At 44.7% G+C, this 22,966-nt stretch overlaps 2 protein-coding genes and 1 long non-coding RNA gene across 8 annotated transcripts in view; 1 reads left to right on the top strand and 2 right to left on the bottom strand.

Annotated features, from left to right (window-relative positions):
• The window catches only part of WDR3 (WD repeat domain 3), a 32,015-nt gene extending 9,852 nt beyond the window's left edge, over window positions 1–22,163 (bottom strand). Inside the window, exons 1-17 of one of the 5 annotated variants that reach the window (XM_066377279.1) lie at window positions 22,112–22,133; window positions 20,844–20,956; window positions 17,636–17,923; window positions 16,489–16,698; window positions 12,881–12,999; window positions 11,167–11,245; window positions 10,507–10,602; window positions 9,539–9,652; window positions 9,260–9,361; window positions 8,732–8,829; window positions 7,601–7,708; window positions 6,831–7,061; window positions 5,783–5,876; window positions 3,636–3,737; window positions 1,732–1,817; window positions 1,460–1,595; window positions 133–189 (exon numbers count right to left, since the gene is read on the bottom strand). In XM_066377279.1, coding sequence (XP_066233376.1) covers window positions 133–189; window positions 1,460–1,595; window positions 1,732–1,817; window positions 3,636–3,737; window positions 5,783–5,876; window positions 6,831–7,061; window positions 7,601–7,708; window positions 8,732–8,829; window positions 9,260–9,361; window positions 9,539–9,652; window positions 10,507–10,602; window positions 11,167–11,245; window positions 12,881–12,999; window positions 16,489–16,698; window positions 17,636–17,806 — 1,803 coding nt within the window. In that variant the 5' untranslated portion in view covers window positions 17,807–17,923; window positions 20,844–20,956; window positions 22,112–22,133. Of the gene's footprint in view, window positions 1–132; window positions 190–1,459; window positions 1,596–1,731; window positions 1,818–3,635; window positions 3,738–5,782; window positions 5,877–6,830; window positions 7,062–7,600; window positions 7,709–8,731; window positions 8,830–9,259; window positions 9,362–9,538; window positions 9,653–10,506; window positions 10,603–11,166; window positions 11,246–12,880; window positions 13,000–16,488; window positions 16,699–17,635; window positions 17,924–20,843; window positions 20,957–22,111 lie in introns of all 5 variants that reach the window. The other 4 variants (XM_066377281.1, XM_066377278.1, XM_066377280.1 and 1 more) reach the window with 4 other exon arrangements.
• Window positions 1–22,966, bottom strand: part of LOC136400491 (uncharacterized) — a 353,174-nt gene that overhangs the window by 9,852 nt on the left and 320,356 nt on the right. The gene's annotated exons all lie outside the window — the stretch shown is intronic.
• GDAP2 (ganglioside induced differentiation associated protein 2) overlaps window positions 22,267–22,966 on the top strand; it is an 82,502-nt gene continuing 81,802 nt past the window's right edge. For both annotated transcript variants that reach the window (XR_010750321.1, XM_066377277.1), the window contains exon 1: window positions 22,267–22,432. The gene's annotated coding sequence lies outside the window, so the exon portion shown is untranslated. The remainder of the gene's footprint in view (window positions 22,433–22,966) is intronic.

Here is a 22,966-nt window from a genome sequence, read left to right as displayed (position 1 = left end):
AACTGTGCACCTGAAACCTCTATAATTCTCTTAACCACTGTCATACCAATAATTTAATAAAAAGGAAAACAAAAAATGAAAATCCTTTAGAAAAATAACTTGTTACTGAGTTACTATTTAAATTTTACTTACGTAAGAGATGTCCATGCATATAACAGGCAGTTTATGTCCATACAGTGAGAGAAAAAACTATACATTAAACAAAAAGAATATAAATAACCCATGTTTGTCTATAAAATGCAGGCACAATTTATCACATATGAATCTAAACCCTAAGATAAAGGACAATGCTGACACTGTTCTGTGTGGGTTTGTCTTTATTTTCAAAGATGACAAAGCACTGAGGACAGCGGTGTTCACGCCCGGCACACAGACCCTGCCCGCCCTGGCCAAGGACCCGGCAGCAGAGCGGAGTTAGGGACACTGCAGGGCCCATGCCTTGGCCCCGACACAGCAGAGACGGTCTCTGATCTCGCAGCTGAAAGGCCCCCAACCACTGACTTCCCACTCTTCTCAGGTCCAATCCAGTCCCACCAACCCTTTGGGGGGTGTGGCCTAGTAATCTATATTTTTAAAGCAACCCAATGTCCCAGGTGTACAGCCAAATGTGGAATCGTGACACCTACCGATGCTCTTAAAACTACTGGCTACAACAGACTTTTTCATCCACAGATTCTCTGAACATATGCTATATAACTTGCTCTGATCAAAAGTTATAAACAAGGCGGCCCTGGCCGGTTGGCTCAGTGGTAGAGCGTCGGCCTGGCGTGTAGAGGTCCGGGTTCGATTCCCAGCCAGAGCACACAGGAGAAGCGCCTATCTGCTTCTCCACCCCTCCCCCTCTCCTTCCTCTCGGTCTCTCTTCTCCTCCCGCAGCCAAGGCTCCACTGGAGCAAAGATGGCCCGGGCGCTGGGGATGGCTCCTTGGCCTCTGCCCCAGGCGCTAGAGTGGCTCTGGTCGAGGCAGAGCGACGCCCCGGAGGGGCAGAGCATCGCCCCCTGGTGGGCAGAGCATCACCCCCTGGTGGGCATGCCGGGTGGATCCCAGTTGGGCGCATGCGGGAGTCTGTCTGACTGTCTCTCCCCGTTTCTAGCTTCAGAAAAATACAAAAAAAAAAAAAAAAAAAAAAAAAAGTTATAAACAAGGCTGACCTGTGGTGGCACAGTGGACAGAGTGCTGACCTGGAATGCTGAGGTTGCTGGTTCCAAACCCCAGGCTTGCCCGGTCAAGGCACACTCACAAACAAATTGATTCTTCCCTCTCCCCACCCCTCTCCTCTTTCTGAAATTAATAAAATCTTAAAAAAAGAAGTTATAAATCTGAGGATTCTGCTAAAACTCCAGCTTTCCTAGTGCACCTAGTGCACAAAGTTTTGATTCACATACAACTTTTTAGAAATGCACTCCTGCCAGGGTCAGTCGGAAAGGAAGAAAAGTTTCCCAGGCACAACCATCATACCTTTAAGGTGTCGACATAGAAAACTTTCACTGTGCAGTCCAGCAAAGACACAGCCACCAGCTTCTGATCGGGAGAGTACCTGACACACAGAACGTCCTCCTCCAGCTGCAGGGCTCGGGTCTGCGTCACGGACAGTCTGCACCACAGAGCACCCAGGACATGTGAGTGTCTGCAGGGCCGACAGACCCCAGACCCTCTGAAGCTCAGCAGTCTGCACAGGGGCTCCCGTTTTCACCCCAGGAAACAGACACAAACGAAAAACATCTACTCGCCTCTTCTGGGGACTATTTTCATCTTTCACCAACTCAAAATCCCAGAACTTGACAGCTTTATCTGCACCGCCAGTCACAAAACCACGCTGAAAACCAAACGGCATTTCACTTAAAAAGTACTTATTAGAGAAACTTGGTTAAGACACACTAAGATAGTATAAAAGACCATTTGCATTTCCTGGCAGGGGGTAAAATGAAAGAAGACATGGACTCTCTGACCCTCTCATTCTCTCTTGGGGCCACTGCTCAGACCCCATTTGAGAACTAGGGGACACTGATGCAGACAGAGGACAAGTGGGAAGTTTTACTCACACTTTCATTCAGCGTCAGGAAGAAAGACTCAGTGAACACAGGGGTGGGGGAGGTTTGCTCCCCTAATAAGGCAGCAGTCTAACAATTTGTTAAGTAGTAAAGTAGTCTGACAAATACTGGATAATCTAAGTTTGTTCAACTATTTACCTCAGAAGAGTATAAACTTTTCCCTGCTTAAAATATGTTCAAAACTGTTTTCTAACATCAAGAAAATTAGTCTCGTCACATTGTGGTGTTAGTGTAAAGTGTCTAGAACAGCGATTTTCAACCGATGTGCTGTGGAATTTTAGTCATCAGTTTGTGTGCCATGAGATGAAAGAGGCTGAAGCCGCTGAGCTAGAACACAGGGGCGGAAACTAAACCTCAGGCGCCTGGTCGGCCATTCAGAGATTTGTTTATACACAGGAAACAACTGGACACTGATCCTCACTGCGGCTGTAGGGATAAACACTACCTGGTTTACAAAGTCACTGCAAAAGGAACAATAGGCCTTGGCTGGTGGTTCAGGGGATAGAGCATCACTCTGACATGCAGAAGTCCCAGGTTCTGTTCCATTTCTGGTCAAGGCACACAGGAGAAGTGACCATCAGTTTTTCCTCCTCCCTTCTCTCTCTCTTTTTCTCTCTCCCTATTCCGTAGTCATGGCTCGACTGATTCGAGTGCACTGGCCCTGGCACTGAGGGTGGCTCTGTTGAGCCTCAGCCTCAGCTTCAGGTGCAAAAAACAGGTTGGTTGCGAGCACAGGCCCCAGATGGGCAGAGCATCGGCCCTAGACGGGGGTCGCTGGGTGGATTCTGGTCAGGGTACATGCAGGAGTCTGTCTCTCTACCTCCCCTCCTCTCACTTAAAAACAAACAAAAAACAATAAAAGATGTAATGGATGTGAAAATCTTATAAAAGAGAGACCACTGTACAAATATAAGATGATATTACTATTTAAATTTTAAATGCAGTTCTGTTCTGACCCCAATGGCATTACCCACTCTAAATTCCAGAGCTCATTTTTCCCCCCAAATCACGTCCACTTCAATGAATGAAGGTTTGTCATCATTGACAATATTCAAATGTACAGATCACAATCTCAAGGGATTTTCACAAAAAATCTCAAAATGTCCTGAGCCACTGCACTGTCACTGGAGGGAGTGGACAGTCTCCGGTGACTCGTCTGAAGGGCAGCACACTGTGAATGACACATTCTCTAAAATCACTAGACGTACAGAGTCACAGGTGAGCGGACTAAAGGGGAGCCAAGAGCCCAATCTGTCCTCGGCACTGCGCAGCCCAAGGACACAGTTCCTTTTAAGGAGTGTCACCAACCACTGGCAGAAATCAGCAAGGTAAGGAGTCGGTCATGTAGCTGACAATCAGAAGCAGCTGAACAGGGACTCATCTCACAATGAGAGCTGGTCACATTATGTAGCATGTGATACAATCTCATATAAGAAATCTGAAGATTAGACAAAATGCAGCTTTCTGTAAAGAGGCCGATCTGAGATAAAACTGTGAGGCAGCAGTAACACCGACAGAAGACATGGGAGCTGCAGCCAGAGCCCAGAGTCCTGGAGTCCATACCTAAAATCTGGCTTAGTTACCTGATCTGGAGAGAGGGACACGGACCACACAGCCCCGTCGTGAGCATCCATCGTCTCCAGCAGCGTTCCCGAGGCCAAGTCACACAGCTGCAGCTTCCCTGTCTGCGGAGACACAGAGTGAGCATGGCCCCAGGGGCCCCCCGTGCCCCCTGGTCGTGTCCACACACCTGGGAAATTCACAACCAGCAGCAGCCATGCGGGCAACTGCTCAGGAAACAGATTCCACAGTCCATGCTCTGAACTGCATATCTGAATGAATGCTGAGAACCCACTCCTGACAAGCCGAGTGGACCCCGTCAAAGCTGCTATGCTGTCAACTATGGAATCGTACAGCCCTGGAGTACTGGACTCCAGGCATTTTCACTGGTTCCCCAACTTCAAAAGGGAATAGCATGCCCCCAGGCAAATAGGACAAACATAACAGCAAATGGCAAACCTAGAAAGCTCCCAAGGTCAATCGGTCCTTTAAGGGGACTCTCCTCCACGGTAATGAGCTTAACCAATCACTCTCCATCTAGATCTGGTTTCCTCCTCTACCATCACTGACCATGAGAAAGGGCAACTTGCCTCAGTGCTAGAAAGGGCTACGCAGCAGCTTAGAAAGCAATCGGCCACAATGCTGTTCAGAACTCCGTGCAGGCCACGGTCACGGTGCCAGCACAGAGCACACAGCGGACGGCCTACCTGTAAAAACCAACCTTTCTAAAGCATTGTGGGGATTAAACGAGATGGTGTACATTAACTACACGGCTCAGAAGCTAGGCTAGGGATTGTATTTCGGTCTTCAACGCAATTTGCAAAATAATCTCCCAACAGCAAATAGGAGATTAACAATTGTTGGGGAAGAATGAATAAAAAATGAGGAAAACGGCCCTGGCCAATTGGCTCAGTGGTAGAGTGTCGGCCTGGCGTGCAGGAGTCCCGGGTTCGATTCCCGGCCAGGGCACACAGGAGAAGCGCCCATCTGCTTCTCCACCCCTCCCCCTCTCCTTCTTCTCTGTCTCTCTCTTCCCCTCCCGCAGCCAAGGCTCCATTGGAGCAAAGTTGGCCCAGGCGCTGAAGATGGCTCTGTGGCCTCTGCCTCAGGCGCTAGAATGGCCCTGGTTGCAACAGAGCAAAGCCCCAGATGGGCAGAGTGTCACCCCCTGGTGGGCGTGCCGGGTGGATCCCGGTCGGGCACATGCGGGAGTCTGTCTGACTGCCTCCCTGTTTCCAACTTCAGAAAAATACACACACACACAAAAAAAAAAAAATGAGGAAAACTTTTAATTGAAATTTAATGCTCTTTCCCTGACAATAATACTAGGGCCTCTCTAGCTTATTTTACACTTGGTGTTGGGAAAAAGATAGCTAATGTAATACAGAGGTTTTCTAATAAAATAATTGTGCACATATAGGCATTAGTTTGCAGAGATAAAAATGACAAATACTTGAAAAGCACTTTTCAAAACATCCAACAGACCTTGCTCCATTTTAGTCTCCCTCCTATGCATCGCTGCTACTCTACCAGCTCTCATTAGTAACTTGCTATTAGCCAGACTCTGTGCCAAGTGCTCTGTGTGCTGGAAGGTGGATTACTTGTATCATTTCACATGAGAAAACGAGGCTTACTGGGTTAGGTAACTTGCCCCAGGTTCACACAGCCAGTGAGTGGAAGAGCTAGGACTCAATCGCAGGCACAGTGGGTGTGAAAGCATGTCAAAAGCAAGTGTCACTGTCCCATTATACAGATTAGGAGACACACTAAGAGAAGTTATGTGACTTGCACCAAATGACCCATTTTGTGAGGAAGATTCTGCCTCCAAATTCACGCCTGCTCATTCCCACATGGTTAACTCCCTGACGGGCAACTGTGTGGGGATGGTTCAGTTCAGCTAACAAGTGCTTCCGTCTGCCTAGCGCTAAGTGGGGTCTCACTGTATTTCATCACTAGTCTTCTCAGAGCACAGCTACACATGTGCTCAGAGATGCACAAAAGGCTGATCACCAACATGCTGATGACAGGGATCTCAGGGTCATGACTTTATCTTCCTCATAATTGGACATAAGGTTTGATTTCTTAAAAACAAATAAAACAAACCCGATTTCTCAAACATCTTTAAGAATACTGAGTAGAAAAGATGCCAAAATCCAAGAAGTTTGTTTACCTTCGTTCCTATGACCACCTGCCTGTCACCAGGCACGAAGAACGAGCATAGCGCATAGTCACAGGACACGGTGCGGATACACTGCAGTGTAGACCTGGGGCAGAGGGAGTGACAAAGACATGCTGAGAGAAGCTGCCTTAGAGGTCAATGTGTTTGGTTCACACCCAGCCACATACCGTGATCAGCAGGAGAGAGGACAAAGCCTGACTCTCTCCTGGCTGAGACCCAATTACAGTCAAGGGAGAAGATGCTGAATGACATCAAGCCTCGCTTTGCCTGCGGGGCTCCTGCTCCTGAGGAACAGGGATCACACAGCACAAGCAGGAGAGCACCCACTGGGCTCCTAAGACCCAACCTGCTGCCGCACGGATGGACATGAGGGGGCCCACAGGACTGCAGGTCAGTTAGCTCCTTAGTGCGTATCCCTGGAAGTTCATCCCATTGGACCATAAACATCCAGCCGCCCAACAAATATGTATCAAATGCCTACTTCATTCATCAAACATTTACTGAGCACCGAATCTCGTACAGCCCAACACTCTTTAGGAACAAGGCAAATAAATTAGAGCTCAGCTTACAGCAGGAGCTCTGGAGAAACAAGGTTGGGGGGGGGGGGCAGTGCGAGCATGGGGGAGGGAGCAGAAGGGCCACCTGACGAGAAGCTGGAGAAGACGGCAGTTGACTGAGGGAGTACAAAGCCAGGTCCCAGGCACACTCCTGTTGTGTTTGGGAATAATAAAAAGGCCAGTGTGGCTCTCATGGAGCCGAAGGGGACAGCATAAGGGAGAAGGTCTGGAAGGACTTTGGCTTTTAGTTGGAGTGAGATGGAGCTATTGGAAGTGACATAACTTTCACCCTAAAGACTGCTGGCTACTGTGTTAAGAAGAGATACTACAGAAGACAGGACAGAAGCATGGGGCCGGTCAGGAAGCTATCACAACAATCCAGACGAGAGACAACGTCCTGGGAGTCAGGTGCTGGCAGTGCAGGTGATGAGACGTGGCTGACTACCGCTGCACAAAGCTGTAGAAAGTGTCATCTCACAAACCTGTTCCAAATCTTAATGGAGTCAGCTGCTGCAGAAAGAATAGCGATGTTGTCCGAGCTGAAGGACAGGGTCCGCACGTCGCTGCGATGACCCGCGAGGGTGACCCTGCTTGTCCTCACAGGCTGAGGAGCTGGTGTTGATGGACTCAGTGAATACAGTTCCACCAGGTTGTTCTGCAGCAGGAAGACGGCCTTTAACTCACCTTGAGGCAAATGAATCAGGTCAAAGGATCTGCATGAGAAAATATTCAAAGATCTTTCAGCTGCCAACTGAGTCCACAAAGTGAACTTTTTCTAGGACAAAGGCTTTGCAATGTCCTCAACGTGTATGAAGTTTGAACAAGTACAAAGAATGTTACATGTAAGAGTACTCTGAATATTGGACAGTAGTCAAGTATAGGCTTTTAAAAGAAATCTGGGCTTAGATACTGTATGACAGGTTTTTGTGTTATCTTTTGTAAGTTCCTTTAAACCCTTTCAGAATAGATGTACATTTTTCCTTTCAATTGGCAGCAGGACAGAACAGTAAACCAACAGGTAAAAGACTATTATAAAATAAAACAAATATGAGATGATGAGTAGTGAGCCCACAGTGAGGGCAGTAGGAGCTGAGTATGACACAGGCATCTCATGATCGCTGTCTCCAAATATATAATTCGCAAAGACTGCTTACAAATAGCATGACAAAGCCAATATAACTTTGTAGCTTACTATTTCTATACTATTCCAGAAACTTCTCTCAGGCACTTCATATGCTACATTTTTACTCACTTGATTTTGGCAGAAGTCTTGATATTGATCACCCGTTGGATTTCATCCTGCAGAGTCATTTCAACCTTGACTTCAAGGTCTTCATCCTCCCCTTTGCCAGAATTTAATCTAGAGGGAAAAAAGACTGCCATGCTATCACTTTTCTAGAAGCATTGCTATTATTTGAGTCAAGTTTTGGCTCTGAGACCAAGAACCTGTGTGATCTTGGGAGAGTTAACTTAACCAGACAGGATTACCACAAGAATTAAAAATGCAATGTATGTAGAAATGCTTTGTGAACCACAGTGTCAGAAATAAAGAGTGGGACAAAAGCAGGTTTCCCATTGTGACTACATGAAATAAAATTTATTCTTATATTATTATTTGTTAATTACTGTATTATTTTTCATACTCACAACAGTAAACCTATTTCTGCCCCATCCTGAATAAAGTGTCACTCCATTTAGGGGTACTCTCAAAAAGTGGATTCTGAATGCAACAGCCCATACCATTTCCTGGGACAAGTCCTTGCATTTGAACTATTCTATTGAAATGTATCTATCTGGTAAATTTTTCTAACTTCAAGAATTTTTAGAAAATCCATGAATTTGCCCTTATTAATCCAATCATGTCAAATGAATGAGAGATCTCAAAAGAGTTGCCTAGGCAGATAACTTCTTATTTCTTTGAAACTTGATGAGTTTCAACCATTGAGAAGCCAATTTCTCTGGTTATAATGATCTATTTCAGGACTATGTCGTCTCCCAACATCAATCACATAATTGTCCAACCAGGCTTTCCTCTCACAGTTGCCAAAATTAGTTAGCATCATGCAACCCAGGTTCCTTCTGTGTGGGCTGCTGTCACTGACACACGGCTAGCCTCTGAGAAGTAAATCATTTAGAAACTCGTTTTAAAAATCTGCTTTCTTTCTAGTTCTGTGTGGCTCTGAGTTCAAGATTCAGGAATGCACTAGTTACAAAGCTGTACTGCACAGCAGAAATGTAAAACTCACACTACTGCAAAATCTCCTCTAGCCTTTACTAGTAAATGGTAACAGTAAATGTTTCTTTAAGAACTCCCGTTTTTCTATAAGTACTATGTGGGCCCACCCAAGATACTTTCTTAGTAGTAAATATCACAGAAATACACCTGGCTTTCTTTCTAGCTTTCTTCATCTTCTTCTCCATTTTCTTCTGCATCTCCTCTTTGGAAAGAATACAGAACAGTTCCAGCACAGAATCATTTCCCTAGAAAGACAAGAGGCGGGGAGTCCAGGATGGACAATGTGTAACTTAGCTTTTCTCAGAAAGAACTAAACCATGTTTCTTTTTCTTCCCTCAGTAGTTATATTTCCTTGGACAACTTAATCTCTCTGGGTTGACTGTCTCATCTTGTAAAGTGGGGGTGCCACCTCCCACTCACAGCCTTGCTCTGAAGACTAAGAGTTAGTGCTCTTAAACTGCACAGAAAAGCAAGCATTTAATAAATGGTTGCTAATAAGAACAATAATAGCAATTATTGTTATGCTGATAGAAGCTAGGGGGTATATGTCCACCTAATATCATCACGATCTTTTAACACAACCCAAGAAAGTCTCATTTCTATACTGAATATGAAAGAGCAGTCTCGGAAAGGAGTGGCATAGTCCTTGTTCCTTTCTGTAAGGGCAGAACTCACATGGCATGCCAGAATCCTGCCCGTCTTGTCGGCTGCGAGGTTCACGACCCTGTCCCTTCCTTCCCGCATGAGGGAGCCAACTTTTGTGCACGTGAGGATGCGCTACAGAGAAGCAAGAGAAGGTGAAGGTTAATGAGAATCTCTGAAAAGATGAGATTCCCAGAAATGCAGATGACAAAGACACTCCCCACAAGGATGACAAGAATTGAGAATTTAGTTGCAGTTTTCAGCTTTCCCACCCCTCAGCTCGAATAAAAATAAGAAACAGAAATGAATCACATCCTCTGGAGCTTCAGCACCCTTGAGGCTGCCACCCTCAGCTTCACGCGTGTCCTGCTTCCCAGTGGAGGACCCCTTGATCTTCTTGGGCTCTGGTTCTTCGAGGTCGTCAATCTGTTTTATCAAAATAAGAAACCTGAAATAATGTGTGCAGGAAGTGATGCTTCACCCTGAGGATGGAGAAGCCTGTCCTGACGGCACAAATGACTTCTGCTTAATGAACTCTCTGATCAGACCTCTTCAGTGGTGGGCTGTTTGTTAAAATGTATTAGAACCTGACTAAAACAGATGCAAACAAAACACTGTTCACCACACTACCTCCAGTAACTTTCCCAAGTATAAAGACTACTTTTTAGTAACAAGGTGACAAAGTGACGATCGACTCTTCATTAACTTTAAAACCTTCTTAGGTGAAGGTCTACTGTATTCTAGAATTGAAAATTCAAGCTAGCATTAAGAATTGCAAAGGCATTGAAAGAAAGGTTCACTTTCTCATTAAATTAAGAAAAGATAAGCCCTAGCTGACTAATGTAGAACCTATCCAAATAGCTACTGGACACACCACACTCATACCTCTGCTAAATTGAAGGTCTATAACCTTTTCCCTCACAAAATCTCTTGAGGATCTGAAAAAAAGTTATAGATCAGAATATACATATTTATAAACACAAATTTTTTGTAGAATTTTGTTGAGGGGAAAGGGTCAGAGATATTCTGAAGTCCATCCATGATCACACATCAACATCACCGGAAGCCACACGTCTAAAGCTATCTTCTGAGCCCAAATCAGTGAGGGCAGTGAGGCACAGAAGGGGCTGGCTATCGGTGTGATAGCATTCCTTTAGTACCACAGGAACCCAAGTGCAGGACTGAATATCTGCATCTGACTCCAAATCCGATGAGCCTCTAAAATGGCTTCAACATGACAGGTATTGGGCCCGTGGCACATGATCAGAAAAGGTAATCACCTCTTGCAGGTAGGCTATGTCCCACGCCCTCAGCTCACTGTCAGATGCCCCTGTGATGAGTCGCTTTTCCTCTGACACCAGAACCAAGCCCCACACCTGCAGAGTATAAAAAGATTTAAATAATACAACTTTTAAGACTCCAGGATGTTTGTATGAAGTGTATGTATGTATGTATGTTTGTATGAAGTGACATTCCAAGTTTCAGTATACTGTACTGAAATCTCTTTGGCATTTGCTAAGTCTAACATGAAGGCAACCCTTTCAACATATACTAAGAGAAATCCCACTGTTAGAAGAAATGACCTGTGGTAGAACTGTTGTCTATGTGATAACTAACATTTCTCTGCAATTTTCTATCCTGAAATTTAGAGAATGGCTGTTCAGCATAAATTTTAACTAGAATCCATTCAAATGAAGATTTTAAGTGATACTTCTTGCCTCGCACATAAAAGGAGCTCTGTTCATGTCTAGTGCATGACGTTCAGCCTCAAATATCCAAGAACTAAACAACAACAACAGCAGTACTGTTACAAATCAATAGTCAGTCAGTCAGCCTGTCAACTGCCAGCTGTGGACACGAAGAGCCGTGGAAGGACTAGGGGGACACCATTTTTGCTTCTGTCTCTCCATTCTTTCCCTGGCCCGAGAGCCCACACGTACCTCAGTTCGGTGGCCAACCATGGTTTTGAAACAGTGCTGAGTATCAAGGTCCCACCATTTCACCACGGCATCTTTCCCACTAAAAGAAATAGGAGGAAATCTTATTAGAAAAAGTCACTAAACTAACAGGGTAATAATCTAGGTCTCTTTTGTAGCCTTAAAATGGTAACATACAGCAATACTATCTGTGCTAGTATTCTACCCGAACTTTCTTTTAAAATGTACAGGCTCTGAACTCTTATGTGGATATTTTTAGGTAGAAAATAACATGTTTCACCTGTAAGCACAGAAACATTCTCGCACTAACCCAGAAACTTCTTAGGCCTCTCCTGCTCCTTTGTCTCCCACGATGCTAGTCCCCAAGTCCTGAAAATGCCGCCTCTGTGACCTCACTGGGGCTCGAGCCCTTCCAGTCCCTTTCTGTACACGACTGAATTCAAGTCCTACTGCCTGAGTTATTTTAACAGCTGGCCTCTCTGCCCACTCCTGTCTCCTCGTCACATCCAGTACACTTGTCAGATCATCTCAGTCCTCTAGGGCTGTGGTCGGCACACTCCTTAGTCAGCAGAGCCAAATGTCAACAGGACAACGATTGACATTTAACTTGAACTATATAGGTAGGTACATTGTTATTAGCTTAATTAGGGTACTCCTCAGCTGGCCTTTGCTAAACACTCAAGGGGCCAAAGAGCTGCATGTGGCTTGCGAGCCGCTTTGCCGACCAAGGCTAAGGTTACAGTAGCTTGTTTCTCTAGACTCAAAATCGGGCTCTTCAGCACCATTCTGAACCTGCCATTAATTGGCTCTTAATTTCGCTACTAATGGACTCTGCCCCTCCCTGCTTCCTCACCAACACAGTTCTAATAAAATCCTCCTTCATGACCAGAGTGGAAAAAAACCAAAACAATACAACCTGATTTACAAAGTCTTTCCTACATAATCCCACCTCTTAATGTTATTTCCTTCCCTTTATGGTCGCCAAACTACAACGCCTACATTCCAGTTGAGTGCAGTCATGCATCCTCGCACAGAAGCTGTCGTCTGAACAGGACACTGGGTCCCGCGTCCCCCCAAGACCAGCCCCCACTGGCACAGCACTTGGTCCTCTTGCACTTGCGTCCTCACTGTGGCCTTTCTCATTCCTGCCTGGCCCACCTCAGGATCCCACACTGTCCTGGGGGCCATTCCTAAGGAGTGGTAATTATTATACTAGGTTGAAGTCTATGAAATTGCTGATATCTGACCTACCATTTTTGACTGGCAGAAATGGAAATTTCAAAGGGTTTGACCTAACATGTTGGAGGTCTAACCATGGAGCACGTCTCTTCTCAAAAGACAGGCCAGGTCAAGGGGTATTCACGTCCGCCCCTGCTCACACTGGGCTTTCCCGAAAGCTCGTTCTACAGAGTGGACAGCTCATTTTATAGAGTGGACAGCTCGGTCTATAGAAGGGGTGTTGAGAGGTTAAGGAACATGAAAAGCTTGAGTAGAGGGAAATAAGGACAAGGCAGAAAACAAATTTAAAAATGCTGTAAGTAACTCTGGAGAGCTTCTCTGATACTAACTGGGGTGGGGGGGCAGACAGAGGGCAGAGGGACCAGCACAGGGGCCTGACTGGAGTGCGAGGTGAGGAATGAAGCAAACTCGCTCTCTAGAACCCTCTCTGATGAGTTTACCTAGAAAAGAACTGGAAAAAAAACCATTACTCCCTTACCTACTAACTAGCAGATTCTTTTCTCGTAGAAACAAGGCTTGTGTGATGGCGTCCTTGTGTCCCTTTAGACGGTAGAGGCCGCTTTCATTGATCACGTCCCACACAATGATATCTGTGTCCTAAAGGGATCAAATCATACAGAAGAATTTTCTTTACCATGTAAGGCCTAACAAAGGAATGTAATATTTTTATTATGAAAGGGATATATATAGCCCTTGCAGAATATCTGGAAAGCATACAGCAAAGCACAGAGGAAATAAATACCAGTTAAACCTGCCACCCAGATACAATCACCACAGATGCTGTTTTATATTGTTCCAGTCCTTATGTATACATAGACCCAGGTGATATTTTCCTATTAGAATACTGACACCATGCTGCTCATATCATTTAAAACTCTCATCCTTTCTTTCATTTAATGTATTTCTATTTTTCCATGTCCTTCCAGACTGCTCTCAATTCTTTTTTTTTTTTTTTTTGTATTACCGGGATCCACCCGGCATGCCCACCAGGGGGCGATGCTCTGCCCATCTGGGGGCGTTGCTCTGTTGCGACCAGAGCCATTCCAGCGCCTGAAGCAGAGGCCATAGAGCCATCCTCAGTGCCCGGGCCAACTTTGCTCCAGTGGAGCCTTGGCTGTGGGAGGGGAAGAGAAAGACAGAGAGGAAGGAGAGAGGGAGGGGTGGAGAAGCAGATGGGCGCCTCTCCTGTGTGCCCTGGCCGGAAATTGAACCCGAGACTCCTGCATGCCAGGCCAACGCTCTACCACTGAGCCAACTGGCCAGGGCCTGCTCTCAATTCTTAATAGTCACATAATAATCTAAAAAAATATACCATAATTTTACTTAATTTTTTTTTCTATTTTAGCCATTTAGGCAGTTTCCAATATTCTATGATTATATATATGTGGAAATGAACATTCTTGTACATAAATCTTTATGTATATAAATCTTTATCTCTGGTCAGAATAAACACTATAAAGGGAAATTCTTGGGTGAAAAGGTATTTCTATTTTTCAGATTTGCAATTCACACCATCAAGGTACTCTCCAGAGGAGACACCAATTCATAAGCCCCCCAGGGATCTGTGTGACATGGCGTGCTTTACCATCACCTCGGCTCTGGGCATTATCAGTTTCTCAAAAACCACTGCCAATTTCACAAGTTAAAAGTGGTGCCTCAGTATTTGACTTGCATTTCCAAATATCAATAAGAAATTCTGTACACTATCTATGGTACTAACTATGGAGTGCCTATCTGCTTCTCCACCCTTCCCCCTCTCCTTCCTCTTTATCTCTCTCTTCCCTTCCTGCAGCCGAGCTGGAGTAAAGTTTGCCCGGGCACTGAGGATGTCTCCATGGCCTCCGCCTCAGATGCTAGTATGGTTCCCGCTGCACAACACCCCAGATGGGCAGAGGATCGCCCCCTGGTGGGCATGCTCAGTGGATCCTGGTCGGGGGCATGCGGGAGTCTGCCTGCCTGCCTCCTGGCTTCTACCTTCAGAAAAATACAAAAAAAAAAAAAAAAAAAAAAAAAGAAAAAAGATAAAAGAAAAAAGAATGATATTAATCCTTCCTTTTGATATTGAAAATATTATATACTTTTCCTTTTTCACTGTCCTTTAACTTTCCCTCCCCCAGTTTTATTGAGAATTGATATATGTCACTGTGTAAGTTTTAGGTGTATAGCAAGATAGTTTGATGTAAACATATTGTGAAATGATTACCACAGCAGGTACAGCTGACTTCTACTTTCTCGGATAGATACAATAAGAAAAAAAGAAAAAACCGAAAACTATTTTCTCTCTTAGGATTTACTCTTAACAATTTTCCTATATATTTTTAAGTGTACAGATGTTTTAAAGTTAACTATTCAAATCTATCACTCTTTTTCCTTTAGGGTTTACCTCTTTGCTGATATGCTTGAAGTCCTTTTCCATCTTGGTATCAGGTAAATACTTACCTATGTATCTTCTAATACTTAAAATATCTATCACTCTTTAATATTTGTCTTTAATCTGTGGCTCATTTGAGTCCACGGCAGTAGGTAAAGCTTTAACTTCAATTTCTTCCCACCACGTTAGCCAATTGTCTAAGTACCATCTTATGTAAGTGATCTATCACTTCTCTATTCACCAGAAATATCATCTCTAAAGTATACTATTTAGCAAGAATAAAGTAGGTTAGTTTCAGGGATTCTTATTAGGTTGCAATAACTTATTTTATATTGATACAGGATTAATGGTTTTTAGATTATGATTTCGCAATGCATTGTAATATCTGAAACCTCCCATAACAATCTAACCCTGAAAAAAGACTAAATCTGAAACCCTCTATTAGTCTTCTTTCTCAGAATTTTGGTGTCTTTGATTCATTTTTCAATATATGCTTTTAAATCATTTGAGCGTGTTCTAAAAATGACAATAACACTCATTGGGATATTTATTTAAATTGCTTTTACTATATACACTAGTTAGAAAGCACTAGCATCTTTCAGTGCCTTGTCTTCCCACTCAAGTGCATGCAGTATGTCTCTACTTATGTCTTGCTTCATTCTTCAGCAATGTCATGGTATTTTTCTGAATGTTACTTAATATACTACACTGCTCACAAAAATTAGGGGATATTTCAAAATGCACTTTCAAAATCAGGGAACATGCAGATACTCCAGTACTTCCACTCTTTTGTATAGTGCTATTTCACCAATGAAAGAAAAGTTGGTTTTGCATCTCATTTGCATAACCGAACAACTTTTTTTGACTTGTTTGCTTTTCTGTTCTTGTTTAATAAAAAAAATCAAATGCTTCTTTTTTTTATCGCTTCATACTCATTTTGAAATATACCCTAATTTTTGTGAGCAGTATATATATGTTTTTTTTGTGTGTGACAGAGACAAAAAGAGTCAAAGAGAGAGAGACAGATAGGAACAGATAGAAAGGAAGGGAGAGAGATGAGAAGCATTAATTCTTTGTTGTGGCACCTTAGTTGTTCGTTGACTGCTTTCTCATATGTGCCTTGACCGGGGGCTACAGCAGATTGAGTAACCTCTTGCTCGAGCCTGTGACCTTGGACTCAAGGTGGCAAGCCTTGCTCAAACCAGATGAGCCCGTGCACAAGCTGGCGACCTTGGGTTCTCGAACCTGGGTCCTCAGCGTTCCAGTCTGATGCTCTATCCACTGTGCCACCACCTGGTCAGGTTATGAGCAGTACATTTTAAGTGGAATCTTTTACATTATATTTACTAACTTGAAGATACAGGAAATGTATCAATTTTACCAAACTCAATGGTAAAGAATTATCATTTTGTCTCTCCTTTTCCAATCTGGTTTTTCCCCTGGGTACTGTTTTGGGTGGCTCTTCCACAATGATGTTATATCCAGTGACCACAGGCATCCTTACCTTGTTCTTGTAGTTAGTAGGCTCTAAATAGTGACTATGACAGGAAACAAATGAACCTCCCAATTTGGACCCATCCCTCTCACTGTTTCTACCGTTTTGTATACCATATGCCCACTGTTTCACTCAACAATTTTTGTGAAAATCCAGATTAAGCATAGACCTTATACCTCTGTACTAGACCAAAGCATGGGCACCTGATTCAAGTTCTCACCTTGGACCCAGATGCTAGCCTGCCTCCTAGCTGATCATACTTCAGGGAAGTGATGGCTGCTCTGTGTCCATTGAAAGTCACATTCCCTTCCCCACTCAGGAGACTGAAGATCCGAACAAACCCGTCCTCATAACCAACAGCTAGGTGCAGGCCATCTGGGGAGGGGCACAAGCACGTGACTTCTTCTTTAAGGCCCCGAAGAATGAGAATCTGAAATCACAAGAATTAAAAAAAGTAGAGGGGTTAATAAGCATGGTATCAAGGGACAAACATGGGGAGAATCAGGTATTGTCAAAATAAAAGCACCAGCAATTCCGAATTAGTCTTACAAATATGAAACTGCAATCCATCTCAAGTTCTTTAGAAATTATTATTTGTACTGAGCAATGAAACAGTCAAGAAAAGGTAAAATTATTTTTTTCCCAAAGTCCTACATTAGCATAGTATGTGCAAAATTTTTTCAGGCAATGGAATAAATTACTAAGTCCTTATCGTATTTCAATACAAAATGATTTACTCCTTGCGCTGAGCTCCACCTCGTAAGAACCCAACCTACATGGCATCAGAGTGCTATGTGGTTTATGTTGTGGTTGATACAGCAACAAGTATCAATGTATTAACCTCCTGGAATCACACAGTGAGTGGACAAGATCAAAATGCCTGTATTTGCTTTGGCAGAAGAGGTAGGCTTCTGGAATTTAGAATTACAAACTTATCAAAGCCTAGTTAAAACAACCCTGGGCCTCATCTGTCTAAGAAAAAGACTCAGTCAACATAGCAGAGTACTATTCTTTTACAATGCCTGAATTTTAAAACTAGTTGTGAAAGCAAGTAGAAGAACCTGAAATATATAGAAGTAGTCAAGTAGAGAAAACAAAACGTGGGGAATAATGATTACTAATAAGTGTAAATATCACCCCAAATAGATTCCTAAGAGGTAAGTTCCTCTCTGATTGTGGCTTTCAGAATTTCATGTAAAAGAACACAGTAGAACCTAAAACCTGGCTATCTTGCCCAAAGGAAAAAGACTTCCCCTCTAGGAGCACACACATAAAAAAATCTGTGCATGATATATCAAAGCTCACTCTCTTCTGCCTCTCCCTCAAATACCCACACATCAACATCGACCCAGCTGATTTTGGCTTACCTTCTCTCCTTTTCTTAAGTCCCATATGAAAACATGTTCACAGGCCGGTACTGCCACATAGCGTCCTTTTTCACCACGCAGTGTCACAAAGACAATATTGCCTTTTTGGCTGCCAATAAGGCCAAAGACTGCACTGGCAACATAGCGTAAGTACTGCTTGGTGAGCCCCATGGTAGAAGGTCTGAAACCACAGGGGCGGCAGCTGTGCAGGCAAATGAAGAAAACTCAGTTCTGCAGGTACTTCGGTTCTACTGGGCTAGCAAACACCCCATTTATCATGTGGTTAACCTATATAATAAATCATGGCATAAGATACTTGGACATCTTAATTTTTTATTCATTGATGGTTCAACATGTAATTCCTCATTCATCAAGCTGCAATCTTGTCACACTGTGACACCCCCTCACAAATATCTGACATAAGGCCTCACTGTCGCTAAACAATTAGCTTCTGCCCATTCTATCACCATCTAAATTTTTACAGAGATTGAAAGCCTGAGACTGAAAATATTTATCAATGAACATTTATTGTAAACTTACTAATTAGACAAGAGCTGTTGTAGATGCTAGAGAAACAGGAAAGCAAATGCCCTGACCCCAGGGCACTCACCTTCCAGCTCAGTGATTCTCAGACCCTAGCAAGAGGCCAGAGCATCCGGGGGCTTACAGAAAAAGAATTCAGGGTACCACCGCCACCTCCCCCTCCCCAGTGCCCATTTCTGATTCAGGAGGTCTGCAGTGGAGCCCAGGGCTTTCCATTTCTAACACGTTCCCAAGTGCTGCTGCTGTGATACCTCGCTTTGAGATCTACTGTTCTAGAACAGCCCTTGATTTCCAAGCCAGGGCAGCCATGCCCCATGCCCCATAGCACAGAAAATGGAATGGTAACCTGGCACACTATCTTTGAAGGATGTCATAGTTCCCCCACTAAACCACATTCACTGAAAACACTGGTTATGGATAAAAGAGACAAGGCATGAAGGAGATAACAAGCCAAGCCCATGTGTTCCTGATATGGAAAAGTGAAAGTATGCCCCCAAACAACCATGCAACTTAAAAAACACGATAATCACTTACTGGCCTCTTTTTTCTTACCATAGGAACTAACATAAGTCAGTTAAAAATCAAGGAAAGATACCATTAACATGGCATCAATGCTCTTAGCCTATGCCATTTGATCAATATTTTCCAGTTCATCTTGTTCCTAAACTGTCATTGCTCCTTATGGTAATCTTTGACCATCTGCTCACTCTTTCCACAGTATTTCTTAGAGACCGCCTTGGCCCAGGTACTACCACATCTCTATTTCCAGTCCTGTCCACATCTGTGAATACTAATTAGACATTCCATTTGAATACCTTGCAGCATAATGTTTAACATGTCTAAAAACAAACCTACTTTGATTCCTTAACCCTTCTTATTTTTTCCTGATTCTATGATATACAAACCTCCTAGTCATTCAGGCTCAAAACCTTATAGTAACCTTTGGTTGATCAATAAAAAATATTGTTGTCTGATCAGTGGGGATGTAGTAGATAGTTGACCTGGGATGCTGAGGTCACAAGTTCAAAACCCTGAGGTCACCAGCCTGAGCGTGGGGTCCTTGGTTAGAGTGTGGAATCATCAACATGATCCCATGGTTATTGGCTTGAGCCCAAAGGTCACTGGCTTGAGCAAGGGGTCAATGGGTGGGCTAAAGTACTCCCCCCCGCCCTGTCAAGGCATGCATGAGAAATAATCAATGAATAACTAACGTGATGCAACTAAAAGTTTATGCTTTATGCTTCTCATCTCTCTCTTCCTGTCTCTCACTAAAAATAAAGTTAGATAAAACAAACAAATGAATAAAAAATATTTTTATAGCAGCCAAGACTTAAAGAGTGCTTATTCATGACTTATGATGGGGGAACATCTGGATAAACCCATTATAAGTTGAAAATATTGTATGTCGAAAAATGCATTTAATGCATCCAACCTACGGAACATCACAACTGAGCCTAGTCTCCCTAAAATTTCCTCTGAACGTTTACATTAGTCTATAGTTGGGCCCAATCATTTAAGACAGCCAATCCACTGTAGTGTATCAGTTGTTTACCCTCATGATTGTGTGGCTGACTGGAAGCTACAGCTCACTGCCACTGCCTTGCTCATGAGTATCATGCAGCACAGAGTTAGCCCGGGAAAAGATCAGAGTTCTAAATTTGAAGTAAGGTTTGAAGAGAATGCATATCACTTTCCCATCATGATAAAGTAGAAAAATCCTAAGTTGGGACTGTCTCACTGTCTGTATATGTTACCTAAAACATGCACAAAACTGAGTAAACATATACCGTTGTTTAGTTACTACATATAGCAATTGAGTTAATTAAATGCATTCATATACATAAAGCACTTAGAAGGGCATCTAGCCTTGTGTAAATATGAAAAATTCTAGCCTGAACTATGGAGGCACAGTGGATAAAGTGTTGACCTGAAAGGCTGAGGTCGCAGGTTTGAAGCCACAGGCTTGCCTGGTCAAGGCATATCTGGGAGTTGAGGCTTCCTGCTCAACTGGGAGGAACATCTAGATAAACCCATTATAAGCTGAAAATATCCTCCTTCTTTCTCTCTTTCTCCTCTCCCTCTAAAAATGAATAAATAAAAAAATCTAAAAAAACCTCACCATAATCTTACAAGGCAGGTACTGCCCTTATCCCCATTTCACAGACCAGTAAACTAGACAGAGATGTGAAACTGCAAGCCCAATAACATTTAGTGAGTTTTAAGTGCCAAAACCAGATTCCAATCCCGTCTAACTCCAACATTTCTTCTTTTAACCACTAGGCTACACTGCTTCTCTTTGCCTGTTTTCTTTAGTCAGAAACATCCATTGAGCTGATTGTTTCTCTTTTCTCTCTTCCATTACTTTCTGTTCCAGTTCTTTTTTTTTTTTTTTATTACAGAGACAGAGAGTGAGTCAGAGACAGAGATAGACAGGGACAGACAGACAGGAATGGAAAGAGATGAGAAGCATCAATCATTAATTTTTCATTGCGTGTTGCAACACCTAAGTTGTTCATTGATTGCTTTCTCATATGTGCCTTGACCGCGGGCCTTCAGCAGACAGAGTAGCCCCTTGTTGGAGCCAGCGATCTTGGGTTCAAGCTGGTGGGCTTTTACTCAAACCAGATGAGCCCATGCTCAAGCTGGCAACCTCGAGGTCTCGAACCTGGGTCCTCTGCATCCCAGTCCGACGCTCTATCCACTGAGCCACCGCCTGGTCAGGCTGTTCCAGTTCCTTTATCAGAGCTCCTGCACTGGTTTTCCATGTAGCTTCTCCACCTGCATGGTTTACCAGGGGTAGTCAACCTTTTTATACCTACCGTCCACTTTTGTATCTCTGTTAGTAGTAAAATTTTCTAACCGCCCACCGGTTCCACAGTAATGGTGATTTATAAAATAGGGAAGTAACTTTATAAAATTTATAAAGCAGTTACAGTAAGTTAAAGCATATAATAATAATTACTTACCAAGTACTTTATGTCGGGTTTTCGCTAAGTTTGGCAGAAGAAATCTTTAGAAAACTTACTATAGTTAAATCTATCTTTTTATTTATACTTTGGTTGCTCCGCTACCGCCCACTATGATAGCTGGAACGCCCACTAGTGGGCGGTAGGGACCAGGTTGACTACCACTGGTTTATACTATTTTCATTTAAAAGCCATAACGCTACCACGTTAACCTTTTCACACGCACTGTCTCTACCCCAAAGACCTTGAGAAAGCTAAAGTGTTTGCATTTTCTAAGAGCTCATTCTATCTATCCGTGTTTATTTCTTGCACAATCTCTTGTCAGGCCAGCTGGTTTCCATCCTTGGCCTGCAACCTACCCTTCTGAGTGTTCCTGCCACCACAACAAACATTCTCTCCTCTACTTATTTTAATCAGCATTGTCCTCTGAGGCCCAATCCTTCAGGGCTAGTACAATCCTTGCAGTCTCTTCCATTGCCTCAACACTTAACTTGTCTTCCATACAATCTGGCATCGACCAGTTGTCTCACGGGCACAGACAGAGATCATGGCCTCTCTTCGGCTCCCCTACCATCTCTGCTTTCTAACCCAGGCCTCAAATATGTTGCTTCGAGGGTGGATGCACTGAAGGGCTGCGACGTGGTAATAGACCTATCAGACGTCAGTCAGGCGAGGGTCAGAGGGACTCCGCACGCCGACCACACTGCCGGAGAATCCTCGGGTGAACCCGTGCACCTGCGGGCCAGGCGGCACTAAGCGGCACACACCAACCCCGGACGTACGCGGGCGATCATCTGGTACGCGGAGGGGAGCGTGATCGCTCCAGTTTCCCTCCACCCCAGCGACTATCCCCATGTGCCCCTCGCCTGGTCTGCTGCTGGCACCACGAAGGCCTCAGCCAGGACCAGCCAAACCCGAGCCGAGGAGAAAAGCCTTCGGCTGCCTAGAATTTAAGGTTCTCACTCACCTCGGCCTCCACGAGGTTTCTGGCCGCTGGAACACGCCCACCGGACCCACCCCTTCCGGGTCGGCTCCAGGATCCTCTTCCTTCCGACGTTCCCAGAGCCTCCGAGGCGGAAATGACGTAAAACCAGGCTCTGATTGGTGAACGCCAACCGCGAACGGAAGTCGATGTTTCGCCGCTCAGAGCTCTGGCAGCTGATCGCGCCGGCTTCCTGGGACTTTGACTCGCTTTATCCCGGGGGCTGTCCGAGGATGCCGCTTCGCCGCTTTCTACGAGGAGCTTAACCGGGCCCGCCTGCCGCGTGGATGGGACCGCCGGAGCGCTGTAAGACTCTGGCCGAAGGCCAGGAGGGATGGGGGCGGAGCGGGCCGGGGGCGCGGCGGGAGGCGCCCGGGACTCGGTCCCGGCGGGGTGTGCGGGCGGAGGGTCGGTTCTGTCGGGTCTCTGCGAGAATGTCTGCCGCGTCTTCCCTAGCTGGCGGTCGGGTTCCTGTCGCCCGAGGCGCTGTCGGGGACGGCGTATTCTGGGGAAGAGACAGAGAGGGTGGGCAGACCCGGCACAGCGGCCGTGGTGCTGGGGGTTGGGGGGACGGGCCCTGGGGTGCAGGTGAACTAGGGCGGCGAGAGCCCTGCCGGTTGTAGTCCCAGAGCGGAGTCTGTTGCCGCGGGATGGACCGGGCGTCCCACGAACCGAGAGCAGTTCGAGTCGGGTGGGTCGGCGCTGACCCCAGGATGCCGAGTTGTGTGGATCCCCGTGGTCCCTGGAGTGACACTGGTCTGGCTCTGTGTTTCCGCCGCCTGGCCGCTTGAGTGGCAAGTGACCAGAGCTGACTCCTCCTTGCTCGGTAATTGAGGCGGT

This window comes from Saccopteryx leptura, chromosome 3 (assembly GCF_036850995.1).
Source record: "Saccopteryx leptura isolate mSacLep1 chromosome 3, mSacLep1_pri_phased_curated, whole genome shotgun sequence".
Taxonomy (NCBI): Eukaryota; Metazoa; Chordata; class Mammalia; order Chiroptera; family Emballonuridae; genus Saccopteryx; species Saccopteryx leptura.
This window is presented reverse-complemented; position numbering and strand designations above follow the sequence as displayed.